This window comes from Camellia sinensis, chromosome 8 (genome assembly GCF_055761805.1).
Source record: "Camellia sinensis isolate YWXY chromosome 8, ASM5576180v1, whole genome shotgun sequence".
Taxonomy (NCBI): domain Eukaryota; kingdom Viridiplantae; phylum Streptophyta; class Magnoliopsida; order Ericales; family Theaceae; genus Camellia; species Camellia sinensis.
The window spans coordinates 128,742,713-128,761,086 of record NC_138968.1 but is presented as its reverse complement, the minus strand read 5'-3'; the positions used below and the strand labels follow the sequence as shown (position 1 = coordinate 128,761,086).

Here is an 18,374-nt window from a genome sequence, read left to right as displayed (position 1 = left end):
TTTTCTAGGCCTAAGACGATTTTTTATAAAGATTCAATAACAGAACTTGCTGAAGAAAAGACCAATAAACTGTGTCTGCACCCATTTCTAACAAATCTATCAGTTACCAGAAAACCCTCAACTTGTAAAACCTAGTAAAACATAAACAAAATTTAACCCCATGAGGTCTGACATGGGCCGTGTAAAATTTCCAATACGCCCTTGTTATTATTTGCATCAAAATCTCATGGTTCATTAAGTTGACAACACTAAGTTCTGTCAAAGGTTTTTGTACTTGAAATATACCTACCTCTTACTCCAAAGGTTTCAGTTGTATACAAGATTGGCTAGTAGCATCCATATTTTTCGACATTCACATATATGCTATATAAGCTCCCTTCCACTTTCTCATTATTTCCAAAAACTATATAACATAAAAGAATCAATAATATGATATTCAAACTCAAACTAAAACCTTAAAAAAAAAATCCCTTTTTTTTTTGTTGGTAATCTTAAATATTTTTCATATCAGACACCCTGCCCATTTGTCCTGTATTGTTACATCCTGCTCGTATGTTAATATAGTTTAAGTAGACACATAAACAACAAAAAGGTTCAAGTTGACATTATAGTGACATGACAGTAACACAAAAATGAAACAAGTAATTAGAGGTTACCATATGCAGGGGGATTGGCAATTATTGCATCCACTTTAAATGGAACTCTAGTATCCGGATCAGGATATGTGCATGCAGGAAGTAAGGAGAATATGATTTCCTTTATTTGATTTCGCTGAATGGGTATTTCTGAAGGTCCAGATGGCAAGAACCCTTTATTTTTTACCATGACTGCACAAAGAATACAGATTAAAGAAATAAATGACTGAAGGGGCACTTGGAGATGCAGTACCAGATGATTTCATGTCTAGTTATCTGTTGTTACATCTACCTTTCAACTTTTACTCAAAATGCAATCTACGTCAACTTTTACCTTCTTAAAAAAGCTTCCACTTTTTAATTGGTCATTAGTTACTCAAGGAGATGGAAGTAGTCCTGCCGGAGATACCCACCCACTAATACCTCTAGACAAGGTTTTCTATTCAATAATGTTTCTCTTATCGACAAGTATAATAGAGAAGATTCATTCATTTCAAAAAGCCCACAAATTTAAGCAGCGCATTGCAAGCAAAATATAAGAACTATAAATTCCATACAAAAAACTGAAACTAAAACCTCCATATCTAATAAATCAAGTTCTGAACTGGTTAACTTTATAAGCCAATCTCTCAGGACAAGGAGATCAAGAATGTAACCTTCATCACGTGAAACAGTTCAAAGGGCATGAACAAGCAAAAAGAAAAACAACAAAAATTTAAGACAAAAGGCTTAGTTTGGTTTAGTTTGATAATAAAAATTTTAAATATATATATTGCTTATATCATGGGCATGCCAATAAAAGAATAACAAAATAAAAAATAATATGAAAAACTTTCTTGAAGCAAAAGATTATAAGCACAGGTATCAGGCTTGGACTTAACATTCCGCAGCAATTAATTCAATAGCAGATGTAGACCAATCACTGGTCTTCAAATTGTACAATGTGATTGCAGTGTATACATAGAGGAGTAGGTTCATGGTAAAAACTTCCTACACCATAACCTCCCGTAAGTAATTTTGACATAACTATATTCTTGCCACAGCTGGTTACAATTTACTTATTATTGTACTTTCTCTATTGTCGATTTTGTGTATGCCATGCAGTAAAAATGATCAGAACCATGTCATCTGTCTTCATTCAATACAGAAACGCATGTTTGCATTAAGTATTGAACAATGTAATATCACAATTTGGCAAGTGTAATTAAAAAAAAAACTTGAGGTTGAAATATTATTTTTTGTAACATCAATATTTAGAGGCAAAATCTTAGACCACAAGCTTAAAGCATATACAGAAAAAAATGGAGACAACCCTTCTGACTTCACGCTTCACTATACATACATCATATTCATATTCATATAGTGAAAAAGAAAATATAGGCTAAATGCATTAGTATTTTGATAGAAAGTATCTCCAAAATGATACAGCAATCAAAACAAACTTTGTTACAAAATTTATGAGGAGTAAATTATCCCCTTTCATTCTTGAGATGCCAAACGTAGCAAAATTTCTGAGAGCTTCCACAAACATTACATCTGGAGTCCATTTATTTCAAAGACCAAAAAAAGTTGTACACATCCTTTCCTACCAATTTAAAGAATCTCACCCCTTCTTTGGAGCTCCATAAATGAAAAGGGTTTGGTTGCTCCTAGATAACTGTGCAAAGAATATACTTTTTCAGGCTAATATAAAATGGAATGACCAGATAACAGGCTCTTGGAATCAAGGCTTTAAGAATGATGTTGAGAGTATGAAATTAGATCTGCTCAGATTACTTACAACCAACAAGAACTTTTGGATCTCCACCAAGAGGAAAAAATTCCAATCCAGCAGCCAACACAAACTCCTTGAAATTAGAGTGAGTCGCTAGTCGCACCCTATGACCAAATTCCTGCAAGAAATATCCATTTCTAATATCTCATATTGCTGAAAAACTATGGTTTTGAATTGTGCAACCACGAATGACATATGGTTAATCTGCATGCATTTAACACAATGAACCATCCTTGAGATTCAATGAATTTACATCAACATTTGACAAAATCTGTAGCAACAAAGAGATTACAGATATGCAAGTACTAGTTTTCCAATTCATGCTTGGAATTGAAATGCCATCTTGAAGCATCCAACATTGATTATGCTATAATGGCTCTTGGAAAAAAATGACAAAGTGCTACAGTACATTTCTTTAAATATACTTTATAGAAGATGCAAACCCAATGACAACAATGGTCAAAAAATAAATGTGTGAGTTGGACTACACCAACAACCCCTGTATTATGCCCAAAACTTTGCTCTATCTTGTTGGAGATAAGATTATATTGTCAAAGACATCAGAATATATAGAAGATATTAGAATATATGGAGATTCCATGGTTTGTGCTTATTATGATTTTTTGTATCTTTGATTTATTTCTGTAAAAAATATATTGATATAGAGAAAGGAGAGAATAAATTGTATGTATTATTGATTGATATATATTGATGTACATTACAATGATTCATGATTCCTATATATAGAAGAGGGTGAGTGTGTAGTAGGTAAGGAGTAGGTGAAGTGGAGGTGGTAGTGGTGTAGTGGGTTAGGTTTAGTGGAGTAGGTGAGGTGGTAGTGGTGTAGTGGGTTAGGTTTAGTGGAGTAGGTTTAAGTGGGTGAAGGTTTAGTGGAGTAGGTAGATTTTAACAGCCCCCCGCAAACTCAAGGGGGATAGGAACTAACCAACTTGAGTTTGGAGAGAGTAACAAAACAAGAAAATACATAAAAATAAAAGAGGATAGGAGACACTGTATGGTCGTGTCAGACCATTGGTGAAGAGGACACTGGATGGTGGTGTCATAACGGTGTAGAGGACACTGTATGGTGGTGTCATAACGGTGTAGAGGACACTGTATGGTGGTGTCATAACGGTGTAGAGGACACTGGATGGTGGTGTCATAACGTTGTAGAGGACACTGTATGGGGGTGTCATAACGTTGTAGAGGACACTGTATGGTGGTGTCATAACGGTGTAGAGGACACTGGATGGCGGTGTCAGACCGATGTAGAAGACAGTTTATGGGGTCATGTCGGACCGTTGTAGCAGACAATGTTGTGACAGTTTACGGAGTCTTGCTGGACCCTTGTAGAAACTAACCGGAATCAATGTCGGGACAGTTTACAGAGTCTTGTCGGACCCATGAAGGAGCTAACCGGAATCAATGTCGGGACAGTTTACTGAGTCTTGTCGGACCCATGAAGGAGCTAACCGGAATCAATGTCGGGACAGTTTACAGAGTCTTGTCGGACCCATAAAGGAGTCGCACCCTCAAAAGGTGTGCCAAATCTTTCAAAAGGCGTGCCCAATCCATAAAAAGGCGTGCCATCAAAAGTTGCGCCCTCAAAAGGCGCGCCCACTTCATCAAAAGTCGTGCCCGACAGAAAGCGTCGAGCCATCAAAAGGTGAGCCGGAGACGCGGCGAGGCACGTGAGCGACAGAGCGGCATGTCGGCCGCGTCGTCTGTGTCAATATAAACCAATGCGGAGGCGGAGGAAACCAAACCAGACTGAAACCTCTGAACTTGTTATTCTGAAACAATCTGTAAATACTCTATATCCAACCCTTATCGGAAACACTCAGCAACCCAAAAAACATGGCCTCTTCTTCCCGTTCAGCTACCCAGAATATGGCCTCTTCATCCCGTGGTCTACTCACTCTCTTTCCCGACCTCAATGAGTCAACAAGAGAGAGAACTGGTGCGGTGGCCAGTGAACCTCAACCAAACACCTCTGTGTTTGCTCCGTTGAACTTTCCGATGCGGTCGGTGGAGCATAAAATGGCGGTGCAAACTGATATTGAGGCCAATCAGTATACTCTGAAGTCATGTGTGGAAACCATGACTGCGGTCACAAACTTGTCGCACCGGCTGCAGAGCAGGACAAATGAGGTGCAACAGTTAAACTCCCAGCTGGCTCTGCTCCAACACATGTATAAGGATGCGCGAGCAGAGATAAGTGTGCTGAAGGCAGAAAACAAGGAGCTGAAGCGGAAGGCCACCGTGATGTTCCGATTCGGAGGTCCGCCATATGCTGCAGTGGAGGAGCAGGGAATAGTGATCGTGCCCAGTGGAGTGGGAAACACGGAGGCAACACCGTCAAGGGCTGCCCAGGACGGAGGCAAAAAGAAGAGACCTGCAGTAGAGTAGAGGAGAAAAAATTCGGCCTGTGGATGAGGTTGTTGTGTTTTTTTTTTTATTTTATTTTATTTTATTTTATTTTATTTTATTTTATTTTATTTTTTTTTTGCTGATGTAAAAGTGTGACCGGGGTTGATCCCCTGATATGAATAAAATGACAAGGTTGTGGAATGTTGTTGGTGTTATTTGGTGGTGTTGTTTTGTTGAATAAGAAAAATAAAATAAAAGAAAACAATGGATAAAGAAAAGAGAGAAAAAAATATATATATATTGGGGGATGGGTGATAAGAAAAACAGCGGTGTGTTTTGGAAAGAGCGTGCAGAAATTTAGTGGTCGCCTATTCAGATATTAGAATACGAACCACTAGTTCTCACAACATCAAAAGACCAACAGTGGCCTCTCATTCATTTGCAGCTGCATCCTCTGATGGAGTGTTCTCTCCTTCACCATCTGACGGACCACAAGGCGATTTCCGGTATCGGGTTTGCTGTTGTGTTGGCTGCAGTTTAGGTTGAAGTGCCTTGAGTGGTCCTTTGGGCTTCTCTCCACCTTGCTTCCCCAGAGCCCAATCAGCAGAGTCAAAGTAAGCACGTTCATGGTCCTTACAAATAAGTGGTGGTTTCTTGGGCCCATACTTGCTCTTAACAGCTTCCTCCTCCTGTTGGGGTGATGGCATGGCCTTTTCAGAGTCCTCTGGGACATCTTCATCCACACCTTCATGCTCTTTGACATCTTCCTCCTTGCCTGACATAGTGTTCTTGCATCAATCCAATGTACAGCAGCGGTAAAAACAAGCTCTCGAGAGAAAGGAGAGAGAGCTTAGAGATCTCTTCTTGCAGAGTTACGGCTGTGGAGAGTGGAAGGTATGTGTAGAAAATAAGCGGAATAGATTGAGGTCCGGCGGACGGCTAAGGTGAGGTTGCCGCCCGCCGGTGAAGCGAAAAATACTAGGTTCTAAACCTGCTCTGATACCATGTAAAAAATATATTGATATAGAGAAAGGAGAGAATAAATTGTATGTATTATTGATTGATATATATTGATGTACATTACAATGATTCATGATTCCTATATATAGAAGAGGGTGAGTGTGTAGTAGGTAAGGAGTAGGTGAAGTGGAGGTGGTAGTGGTGTAGTGGGTTAGGTTTAGTGGAGTAGGTGAGGTGGTAGTGGTGTAGTGGGTTAGGTTTAGTGGAGTAGGTTTAAGTGGGTGAAGGTTTAGTGGAGTAGGTAGATTTTAACAATTTCAATTCCTAAACTAAAGGGATTTGATTGTATCTCCTACTCTGTATATATGGTGCATCATGTAAACAAGAGTATAAAATTAAGTGAATGAAAGATGTAGCCCCCTAGGGCTTTGTGTGTGTGGATGTAGGCCAATATTGGCCGAACCACATCAAACTTTTGTGTTGTTTCTTTTCTCTTTCCTTTCTCTATTTTTTCTCCATATTCCTTATTGCCTTAATTACAAAATTCAACTTATCTAACCCTAGTAAACCACAACAGATTTCGAAGATGGAGTACTTATAATACTCTTAGAAATATGTTGATAATACCTGGTTTAACTTCTCTATACTATCTGCTAGAGACTATGCCACGCTGAGCTTGCAGCATTGCCGATGGGTCTTGGAAAAGGCCATGTAAGAAGATGGAAAAACATTGATTCAGAAAGAGACACTTGGGTTTCATCTGGGTCGAGTGGAAAAGAAGTCCATAGGCTTCTGGAAGTAGTTGCATAGGGTTTGTGAGAAAGTATGAACATTGATAAGTGATAGTTTCTTCCATTTATTATATCTACGGGTTTGCTAATGAATATTATGACTTCCAGTCTTCCAGAGTGTGTGCTGCCACATCTATAGAAGAGCCATTTATCTTATTTAATCTTGAGATGGTCAGGTCATCATTTCAATTTTCTATCTCTTCTAAAGAGGACTCCAAGTCCTTCCCCACGTTTCTCTTTAAATGGCTCAATGAATTTCTGTTTTCCATTTTTTTCTTCTTCAAAAAGAGGTGTTTCCAAATCCATGTGTGTATGAACAATCCCAAATATCAATGAAGCAAAAAATCAAGAAACAACAGGAATGAAGATAGCCTTTTAAATACAGTGATGTGATCATCTTCCATCACATAAACAACCTATACTGATTCTCAAAGTGAAACATTCTAAAGAAATAAATAGAAAAATAAAATATATACATATATGAACATATATAACCATGCTTCTCCAAACAGTAAAACATGTTTAACCTGTAAACGTTTGCCAATGGCAACAAATGGCTGTACATCCCCCCGTGTTCCAACAATAAGCATAACAATTTGCAGTGGAGGTAGATCTGGAATGACTATTGCATCAACAGGTTCATCACCAGTAGTTCCATTATAAACGACTCCAGTTCCAAAATCAATGCTTTTGGGTTTAATATCTCCTGGAACTTCAAACTGCACAGTTCCATCATTTTTAACTGTAGCAAGTCGATTCACCCACTTGAGCTGCATGTTTAATGGCTAATTATAAATCTGAGACAACTGATTAAAAGAAAACATGAACTAATAGACTATAAATTTCTATAAGATATTAGGTCAACTCACAAAAATGATCAAAACAACCAAAGTAAAATTACCACCAACACGCAAACTCCCTGAAAATAAAAACATGAAAACAGTTGAATTGGAAAGTACAAAAAATTAGGGACACAATTAGATGAGAAAGAGGAAAAAAAAAAAAGAAGAGAAGTGAAGAAAATTAGACAAATAGGTTTTGGGTGTATAACAAACCCTCCATCTTAGCAGATATTTATATTAAAATTAAAACAATAGAATATGACAATACAAAAAAAGTACCCTCAACATAACATAATCAAAATATAACATAAAATACTCTATTATTTGAACACTCCCCCTCAACCTTGAGCATACAGATCAAAAATACCCAACTTCGGAAACAAACGTTGAAAAGATGACCAAGTTAACGGTTTTGTGAGAATATCACCTAACTAATCATCAAAACAAACAGAAGCCGTCACAAGCTATTTCCGTAATAATAAAACCCGAAAAAATGACAATTAATCTCAATATGTTTGGTTAGCTCATTAAAAACAAGATTATTAGCAATAAAAATAGTAGCTTGATAGTCACAACACATGCACAAGGAGTTGGAACATCAATACCAAACTATGTAGAAGAGAGTGAACCAATAACATCTTAGAAACAATATAAGCCATAGCTCTATTACCGACAATTTTGTGCGTCTTGGAAGTGTGGCTCTCTCTCTCTCTCTCTCTCATGAGCCAGAAGTACACCCCAAGGAACCTCTAAGGACACTCGCCTGACGTTGATTCAATGATTCTTATTGCCTCAAAATGGCGAAACAAAATACCTGCTCAGAAGTGGCTCTAATTAGCCTACCTCTCATTTGCCATCCATCCCTAACTTACATTCCTCTATGTTTTGAGGGGGGACTAGTGTCCCTCCTTAAGGTCATCCCTCTACTAAAAGTCGCAGGAAGATAGGCGGGTAATTTTTTCTATTACGCGGAGGTCATACTTGGCCTTGGCCCTCAGCACTAAAACAAGAAGACAACATTCTATTTTTTATTGTGCCAAGTAACAAAGTTACCTCTGACAAAGGTACAATAGCTAGAAATAGAACATCAATTAGTAGGAACTTCCAGACCATTCATTGTCTACTCTAGTGGGAGGGAGTGAACAGACCGACCGCTTTCCTCTTATATGTCTCTTTTCCTTTCTATTTCGAGTAGATTTTATGATCACTAAATCTAGTCACAGACAAGGAAGTCGAAGGTTGATGCAGCAATCCCAACCAGGTGCATTCTTATGGTAAAGCAAGATACAACAAACAGCTTCAAAATGAGGACAACAAGGAGTGTACATATATTGGATGACCACACAAACAACATAAGTAATGTCTGAACGAGTGACAATGAGATAAATCAACTTCCTAACCAAATAGCAGTAATGACCTACATCAGAAAATAATTCCCCCTGATCACCCGTCAAGATTAATAATTGAATCCACGAGACCGAGCATCCAAGAGACCATTCTCACAAAGGAGATCAAGCACATATTTCCTTTAAGATAAAGAGATGCCCTGTGAAAAACGAGCAACCTCAATGCACTTTTTATATCAAGCTGGTATAAGGACCAAGAATGAATAATACAACAAAAAATAGAATCCAAACAGAGTTAAGACCGTCCACAAAGGAGAATGTATCCAAATAATCAACACCATATGTCTATGTACTCTTAGCAAGCAGTCGTGCCTTAAGAGGCTTAACAAAACCATCAAGAAAATACTTAATAGTATAACCCCAACAACATCCAATGATTTGTTTGCCATGAGGAAGAGGACCCAAGTCTGATTCTTGAGAAAGGCACTCATTACCTCATCCATAGCATGTTCCCATCCAAGCACAAAAATTTACTGCTTATAAAATGAGGTAATAGAAATAAAGAACAAGTTTTGAACAAAGCAAAGTGAAGCACGAGTATAAGGGAAAAAATGGGCGATAGGATGTTGAGTGAAAGTACATTTATCTAGCCGCAAAGCAAGAGGAAAATCAGCAAAATCCGAAATGGTAGAGGAAGGAGCAAAACCTCTAATAGAGATGGTACATCCAGACCATAAGAAACGACACGCCGATCTTGAGAGTGCTGATAAACCTGCAAAGGAGGTGGAGACAGCGCCAAAGATAGCACAAGAGTGGAAGAGAAATACCGGAGTGATGCAAAATGCACCAAAATAGTGGGAGAGGGGAAAAGAAGGCTCCTCATGACAAAAAATGAGATCAGAAAACGATTGTTGCCCAGGTGAAGAAAAAAAGGATGTGGACTCAAAAAAGGTAACATCAACACTGACAAGGTAACAATAAGACTCGAGAAGATTAATCGAAAACCTATCTGTGTACACGAGTACCTTAAAAAAAACACTTGCAAGCCCAGGGAGAAAACTCATTCTGACCACAAGCAAGGATATGGAAAAAAGCCACACAACTGAAAATATGAGGAAGTGGAAATGGAGAATGGTCAAGATATAAAGAGAAAAAATAGATTATTCAAAACAATTGATGGCATACGATTAATCAAATAACAGGCAATGAGCACAACATAATATCACCCCTGAAATGTTTGGATACCTCACTACATCCTTACCAAAAAAATAAATAAAATTTATCAATAAACCTACCACCACTACCACCTCACCTACTCCACTAAACCTAACCCACTACACCTACACCTACACCTACATCTATATAAGGAACCATTTGTAATAGACAGTATACATCAATTTCATAAATCAATAATACAATCATTTCTCTTTATACATTAAATTTCTACATGGTATCAGAGCAAGGTTGAGAACCTAGTAATTCCGCTTCACCGGCGGGCGGCAGCCTCGCCTTGGCCGCCCGCCGGACCTCTACACATACATTCACTCCGCTGCCACAAATTATTTGATCTTCTTGTTGCTGCTGCTAACAAATTCCATGTCCACCGCCAACGACCAGCGCCGAGTCTCTCTTCAATCTCTGCATCTTCTTCACCCCCTTTGCCATCTGTGGCTTCTGGCCAACTGGAAAATGGCCCATTGCATGACATGTCTTCTCTTATGCAACAATTACCCTTCAAGAGAGGGTTGTCAAAGCACTTTCAGGGAAAGTCACAGTCATTCACTTCTCTGGCAAATGTGAGGTGCTTGGAGGATCTTGCAAAACCAGAGAACCCTTACAATAAGAGGTTAAAGACTTGCAAAAGCTATGGAGGATTATTAGACAGCCACAGATCATCAAGTCACCTTCACCTTTCCCGGACTTTTCTTTCCTCTGTTTCCAAGTTTATCATAAAGCATAAAGACACAGGAGGGACTTGACCCTCTTCTCTCTCTCTCCACTTTATCACATGGGTTTTGTCCCCTCTTTTCGTTTCTTTTTATTTTACTATTATCTACCCACTCTTCTTTTCTTTAAACATAAAACCCTCTCTCTCCTCATTCATTTTATTATTATTATTATGCACATACTCAGAATCCAAAACCCCACACACACATATATATTTTGCTTTCTTTTCATTAGTTTATACATTTTGTTTCCTTTTCACCATTTTTCCGTAAGAGAGAGAGAAAGGGGCACACCCAATTCACTTTTCTTTTTTAATCACACCCATCCACCGCCCAAATTTTATTTTTTATTATAAAACTTAATTGGTGCTCTCAATTCGCCCTGTTCCCCACTCCATCCTTTATTATTTTTATTCATTATTATATATTCATCATCACCATGCTTATCATTTCATCACCATCTCCATATTTTTTTTTTTATTATTCGATTCCAAAAAAAAAATAAAAATAATAAAAAAATAAAAATAAAAAAAAAAAAAAATCATCATTCCACAAACTTGTTGTTTCTTCATGTCGGGGATCAACCCCGATCAGAATTTTACAGCAAAAAAAAAAAAAAAAAACGCAAATCCAACACCCACGACAACAACGGCTTTGTTTTCTTTTCTGCAAACAACCACATCCACAGGCGGGATTTTTCTTCTCTTCGCCTATTCCGCCGGTCTTTTCTTCTTGCCTCCGTCCTGGGCGGCCCTTGACGGTGTTGCCTCCGTGTTTCCCACTCCACTGGGCACGATCACTACTCCCTGCTCCTCCACTGCAGCATATGGCGGACCACAAAATCGGAACATCACGGTGGCCTTCCGCTTCAGCTCCTTGTTTTCTGCCTTTAGCACACTAATCTCTGCTCGCGCATCCTTATACATGCGTTGAAGCAGAGCCAGTTGGGCGTTTAACTGCTGCACCTCATTTGTCCTACTCTGCAGCCGGTTCGACAAGTTTGTGACCGCCGTCATGGTTTCTACACATGACTTCAAAGTATACTGATTGGCCTCCACATCCGACTGTACTGCCATTCTTTGCTCCACAGACCGCATCGGAAAGTTCAACGGAGCAAACTCCGGGGCGCTTGGTTGAGGTTCCAGTGCCACCGCACCAGTTATCTCTCTTGTTGACTCATTGAGGTCGGGAAAGAGAGTGAGTAGACCACGGGATGGAGATGCCGTATTCTGGGTAGCTGAACGGGAAGAAGAGGCCATTGTTCAGATGTTTCAGAGAAGGGTTGGATACAAAATCTTTACCGCGTGTTTCAGAATGACAATGCTCAGAGAGTTTCAGACTAGTTTCCACAGCCTCCGCAATGGTTTATATCGACACTGACGAAGCGGCCGACACGCGCATTGTCGATCACGTGCATCGCCGCGTGTCTGGCGCGTCTTTTGATGGCTCGTCTTTTGATGAATTGGGCACGCCTTTTGATGGCACGCCTTTTGACAAAAATGGGCACACCTTTTGAGGGTGCGACTTTTTAGGGGTCCGACATGACCCTATAAACTGTCCCGACATTAATTCCGGTTAGCTCCTTTATGGGTCCGACAAGACTCTGTAAGCTGTCCCGACATAGATTCCGGTTAGTTTCTACAAGGGTCCGACAAGACTCTGTAAACTGTCTCGACATTGATTCCGGTTAGTTTCTACAAAGGTCCGACAAGACTTTGTAAACTGTCCCGACATTGATTCCGGTTAGTTTCTACAAGGGTCCAGCAAGACTCCGTAAACTGTCACAACAACTGTCACAACATTGTCTGCTACAACGGTCCGACATGACCCCATAAACTGTCTTCTACAACGGTCCGACATGACCCCATAAACTGTCTTCTACATCGGTCTGACACCCCCATACAGTGTCCTCTACAACGTTATGACACCACCATCCAGTGTCTTCACCAATGGTCTGACACGACCATACAGTGTCTCCTATCCTTTTTTATTTTTATGTATTTTCTTGTTTTGTTCCTCTCTCCAAACTCAAGTTGGTTAGTTTCTATCCTCCTTGAGTTTGCGGGGGGCTGTTAAAATTTATCAATAAACCTACCACCACTACCACCTCACCTACTCCACTAAACCTAACCCACTACACCTACACCTACACCTACATCTATATAAGGAACCATTTGTAATAGACAGTATACATCAATTTCATAAATCAATAATACAATCATTTCTCTTTATACATTAAATTTCTACAAATAAAATGCTTGAACTCTCTTTCTACTTTAATTTTTAATTCCCCCCCCCCCCCCCGGGGGGGTAAAAATCACAACCACAAACTCGATATAGGAGCATTTCATAATTTTTTATTTTAAAAAAGAAAAACAAGATAAAAAAATAAAAAATAAAAAGAACAATTTTAAACATGCTCAAGTAACCAGAAATTCAAGCTAATCAAAACAAGCACAATGCTGTTGGATGGCAGATTATGGCAAAGCAGGATGTATCTTTACTCAGATGAAGCACATATAATTGATTCAATATTCACAGCCTTACAAGCCTATAAAATGTAAGTAAAAGAATGTTAGTAGCAAATTTTGCAGGCTTAAAGGATCTAAAATTGAAGAAAAATTACATATTATTGCAGATTGCAAGCTCCAATATAAAATAAAATTGCACTTATGGTTTTTTACTTCATATTGTCAATGCTTATTACTTAAAAATATGTTGATGCACATGCACAAGCACACGCACATAACCCATAATTGTTTATCTCAAAACAGTAGCCAGTTAACTACTATCCAATTTGAAATGCCAAAACTAGTCATCCTACAATAGTGGTATGTATAATAGACCCAAAAACGAACCCTAGTATGGGTGGCTTCTAGCAAATCTTCAATCATAGATATTTCCATGTATATCAAACAACAAGGGGCTGGGTCAACTATTCAATCAAATGATATTGATCATGTTTCCCATCTCTTCTCAAGAAACAAGTGGGCTATTTCTTTACAAAATTGTGCTCAATTTCATATGTGGCACATATGTATATGACAATTATACACAAAGGAAGAACAAAACACTACAACCATACAAGTTTATCATACTCCCACAACTGACATTGAAATGTTCACCTTACACATTGCAATCAGATCATCAAGTGTTTCATTGATCAGCTTGAGTGCAGCAGTGACCCTTTTTTGCTGTGGTGATATGTCTTTGAATATGGGAATATCCCAGTATGGAAGTGGTGCAACACTTCGATCTTCTGCTTCTCGCAAGACAGTGTATACAGCCTGGCCAAACCAAAATATAAAACATAAATGCATGGTTTGTTAGCTTTAAGTGAAAAAACATTAGCTGAACATCAGAAAATAACTGACACTTCAAAAACAAGAAGGAAGTTCAATAAAATAAAGAGAATATAGACGTAAAAGACAATACCTCAACTATCCCAGTATCATTTGTTAACGAATCAAAATCATAATTAAATAATGCTTTTCCGATAATATCCAATGTCAAAGGAGAGAAAAGTGATTCCATCTCTACGTCTTCCCCGTTGGATGCGGCAGCATCAAGATTTTGGCACAGTCTATCTGTAGCTTTTCCAAATAAGCTAATCATTGCTGCAACACACTAGAATTGGAAATTGCAAAAGGACAAGAACAGTACAAAATGACAAGATTTTATCTTTGGATAGAAGCTGGGGCAATAAAACAGGTAAAACTTAAGGAATTTATACCAAGAACAAAACAAAAGGGAACCACAGCAAACCTATGAAGCCATCGTGATACCTTTTGATGCAATGCTGGGACTATAGCACGTCGTCTAACACGCCATATCTCCCCAGCAGCTGGGAGAAGACCCTTTCCCATCACAAATTCTAAAATTTCTGCCAGAATACCCTGAAGACCGAGGAGATAGAAAGACAATTCAAAAATTGACAGCAGAGTCCTGATTGTTAAATACATAAAGATTTGGCAACCCTGTTGCTTTACCTTTGAATAAGCCTTTGAGTTGTCCCTTAATATATGTTTCGCGATGGAAGGATCAGAAACTATCAAAAAGGACTGCAGCAAACGTTTAAAAATGACTAATCAAACACTTGTACCAGACAGACACTTTTGCTCCTAAAGTTTCATAAGATTTAATTATTCTCATTGCAAAATGGGAAAGGACACAAACAAATAAGAAGAATCACACCTTGGGCCCAAATGTCAACCTGAAGATTCCACCATAGGTGAGGAAAAGCTCATAAAGGGGAACAAAGAAGGCCTCGCTCCGAATGGCACTAATTGCACCCTTTGCCTCAGGAATCTTAGGATAGTCTTTGGGAGCATCAATCCATTTAAATAGGAACTCAAGCATGCCACTAGAAATGCCCAGCTTTGACAAACAGCTCTTTATAAGAGATGGAAAACTTACTCCAAAGCAAAACACAAATGAAACGAGAAACTCAATAAGAAACTAAAAACCAAGTACATGCATTTTCACAAAATATAAAAAATAAGAAAGGGCATTAGAAGATTTTTAAAAATAAAAAATAAAATAAAAATAAAAAATTGTACACACTTGAAAAAATAACGGGTATGTTTGGTTTGGCTTTGTAGAATGATTTGGGAAAATTTTTCTAAAAAACTTGTTTGGTTTGTAATTTTTCCAAACCAATTTTCAAAATTACTCTCTCTCTCTTATACATCAATCAATCACTTTTTCTCTCTCCTCTCTCCTTCTCAATTAGTTTTTCTCTCACACACATCTACTCAATTACAACAAACTATCAAATCATTCCAAACTCCCAAACTACTTTCAAAATACACAACCAAACAAACCAAAAATATTTCTAAACTCTCACCCTAAAACAGTTTTTAAAAACTACTCTCTCAAAACCAAACCAAACATACCCAACAATTTTAAAACACCCTGGTGATACTTTACATAGACAAACCAAAGAACAACAATGGCCTCCTTTAATTGTGCCGTTTAACACCAAAATTTAACTATACCTGGATGATTCTTTTACTTCAATCAATGAAAGACAAACCAATCATCCAGAGAAGCATGACCTGTTGGACAATTTTCAAAAATATTCAAGGTTTTCAAATGGGTTTTGTTGAAAGCGAATGAAAGGATGTTCATTTGTCCCACATTGGACATAAAGGAAACCAACTATGGGTATATAACTACAAGAAAAGGGGAAGAAAAAAAAAAGAGTGGTATCCTAATAAATCAAATGTGTTTGATTCGGTACATTATGGCAGTGCAATGCACCACCTCTGCACATGCAACGGGGTGAGGGCATTGTGTGATTCAGGGAACTTTCAAACGCACTTTGCACATATGCATTGTCACTAGCAGTGTAGAAGCCTTTAGTTTTGGCTACGTAAACCGATCAGACGATTGAAACTTGATCAGAATGATAAAACCTGAACGATGTAATCTGGCCTGTTAGATCCGCTCGCAAAAGTTGGTAAGGGTCATGCCTTATTGCTTGTGATAGGGTGTGAAATCTGGATTGAAGAATTTGAACATTATAAAAGGGACGCGATCCAATGGCTACTGAAGCATGACTCAACAAAAGTATCTGTTCATGAGCATTCATGAATTTGTCTAGAAATAGAGTTACAGAACTCTATTTTGAATATCAATTTTTTTTGTGCTTTCTATAACCAAATTTCCCAACAGCTTAAGCTTTTAAAAAATGGGCCCAACAATGTATATCATGCTATCCAACACCCTCTCTCTCACGTGGAATTCCGTCTCGCACGTGGAGAGACAAAAGAAAGAAATAACCAAATAGTGAAGAAGAAACCAAATGGGGGACAAAACACCAAAAAGCCAACAGAGAGAACCCAAGATCTCCTCAACATAAGCCTTTGACATCATGTAGGTCACCAATTTTCCCAAAAGCTTAAGCTATTAAGAAAAAGACCCAATAAAGTACACCAAGCTATCCACCACTTTCATCATATTCTTCTTTGTCAGTTGGCTTTATCAGTTTATACAACAAGAGAGTTCTAGGTTTGATCAGAGCATACATATTCTGAATCAAACTCCATCGATAAAGTTGCATTGCATAGTTTTCACAACTTGGTTGAGTACTCGTTGTTCAATCCTAAAGGGGGGAAATATTGCCTACAACACAGCGCCTTATACTTTCTAGTTCTTCCATTCTTCCTACTTTATAATTTAAATTCCCACATGACCTGCTATAATTGTACACAAGCTAAGGCTAAACATATATATAGCTTCTTTAACTTTCAAGGTAACCATTGTCAACAATGTCAATTACATAGCAATGCAGGAAAAAGAAAAGTGCCATATTTTTCCCCTTTTTATTTATTTAATTAATTAAAATATACTTTCACCTTGGATTCTCATATAGAAAAAAGAATTAACCCAGCACCAATATAATAGTCTGAAATGGGAACTTCCTAGACGTCTCTCTATGCTAATTTAAGCATGAAAATAATAGGGGTCTTTTCTTTTTTCTTTTTTCTTTTTTCCCCTTTCTTTCCTTTTATGCGGGTACAAGTTGTTTGGTGAAAACTCATGGAGTTGCTTATACCGCTACATCCACCGAATTTTGCTCCGCCCGAATTGAATATCTTACTGTAAGATATTCAATTCGGGCAACTCGTACAGAGCAAAATTGGTGGATCAAACATTATTCTAATTTTTTTTGCCTTTTTTTTTTTTTTTTTTGAAATCTGCATTAGAGTGTTCAGTGCAGCTTATGGAAAGCAAGGAAAAGGCAACATACGCAGATTGCTCCACAGTGAATTCTCCAGAAGCGATGCGAGCGGACAACTCAGCAGGGCGCTTCTCTTCGAGTATGCAGTCAACAGTCTTGACGCCTTTATCGATTGAATCGGAGGAGGAGGAGGTGGAGGAGGAGGAGGAGGGTTCAAGCCCATTTGAAGAAGACGACGACGAGCATTTTATGACAGAGCATCGAGAAGTTCCTGCAACCAATTTCAATGTCATGCGGTGAAATTGACGATAATTGTTCAAAACAATAATAATAAAATTAATGCATACACACACACAAACACATATATGCAAAAAATCAAGAGAAAGACAAACCAAGGATGGGTTTGAATTCGAGCCTGCTGGTTTGGATAGATGAGGGGACTTGAAAGAGAGGAACAAAGGCAGCCATTTTGAGAGAGACAGAGAGATTGATGATAATGGAGTGAGAAAGGGCTGTTAACAAATTGAGCAAGGATCCTATAGTGATTTTTCCCTTAGAAAAATTTCACTCTAGATCCTTGGTGTAACAAATTATGCTATTTGGGGTTGCGTTGGTGTGAGAAAGGGTTGGGGTCTTTTCCCAAACTAAACCTCTTTTGGGCCATTTCCTTAAATAAGTTAAAACATTAAATCAATTCTCAAACTAAATCTAGTTTTGAACAAGTTTTTAAAATAGACTAAATCGCGGTTGTGAATCACGATTTCAACATATATGCGCCTGTCTCGCATAGATGGGAAATCTTAAAATCGTGGTTACAAAACGCGTTTTTGATTAAGAAATCGCGGTTATAAAACGCGCTTTTAATTAAATTTTTTTCTTCTGAAATCGCTCTTATGAACCACGATTTTATCCAAAAAAAATTTTCTTCTAAACTCGCCACGTTTTTATCCAAAAAAAAATTTCTTCTAAACTCGCGATTATGAATCACGATTTTGGCCAAAATATTTTTAAACACAAATTCATTC

The 18,374-nt window shown here is 38.1% G+C and overlaps 2 protein-coding genes across 10 annotated transcripts in view; both read right to left on the bottom strand.

The window, feature by feature from the left end:
- LOC114291564 (sterol 3-beta-glucosyltransferase UGT80A2) overlaps window positions 1-18,004 on the bottom strand; it is a 28,207-nt gene extending 10,203 nt beyond the window's left edge. For 6 of the 9 annotated variants that reach the window (XR_014338193.1, XR_014338196.1, XR_014338197.1 and 3 more), the window contains exons 1-10: window positions 17,742-17,991; window positions 17,419-17,620; window positions 14,859-15,075; window positions 14,654-14,725; window positions 14,450-14,560; window positions 14,100-14,291; window positions 13,790-13,951; window positions 7,058-7,300; window positions 2,416-2,527; window positions 657-827 (exon numbers count right to left, since the gene is read on the bottom strand). Coding sequence is in view for 4 of the 9 variants with exons in the window: in XM_082883437.1 (XP_082739563.1) it covers window positions 657-827; window positions 2,416-2,527; window positions 7,058-7,300; window positions 13,790-13,951; window positions 14,100-14,291; window positions 14,450-14,560; window positions 14,654-14,725; window positions 14,859-15,075; window positions 17,419-17,620; window positions 17,742-17,817 (1,558 nt within the window). In the remaining 5 variants the exon portion in view is untranslated. Of the gene's footprint in view, window positions 1-656; window positions 828-2,415; window positions 2,528-7,057; window positions 7,301-13,789; window positions 13,952-14,099; window positions 14,292-14,449; window positions 14,561-14,653; window positions 14,726-14,858; window positions 15,076-15,661; window positions 16,166-17,418; window positions 17,621-17,741 lie in introns of all 9 variants that reach the window. The other 3 variants (XM_082883440.1, XM_082883441.1, XM_082883439.1) reach the window with 3 other exon arrangements.
- On the bottom strand, window positions 5,168-6,048 carry LOC114297335 (uncharacterized). The gene has a single exon (XM_082883445.1). It carries the CDS (start codon window positions 5,559-5,561, stop codon window positions 5,211-5,213), a length of 351 nt encoding a protein of 116 aa, XP_082739571.1. The 5' UTR covers window positions 5,562-6,048; the 3' UTR covers window positions 5,168-5,210.
- Window positions 18,005-18,374: the final 370 nt, after the last annotated feature.

Excerpts from the sequence above, each read along its gene's own strand:
- LOC114297335 (XM_082883445.1), bottom strand. The coding sequence starts at position 5,561 with ATGTCAGGCAAGGAGGAAGATGTCAAAGAGCATGAAGGTGTGGATGAA.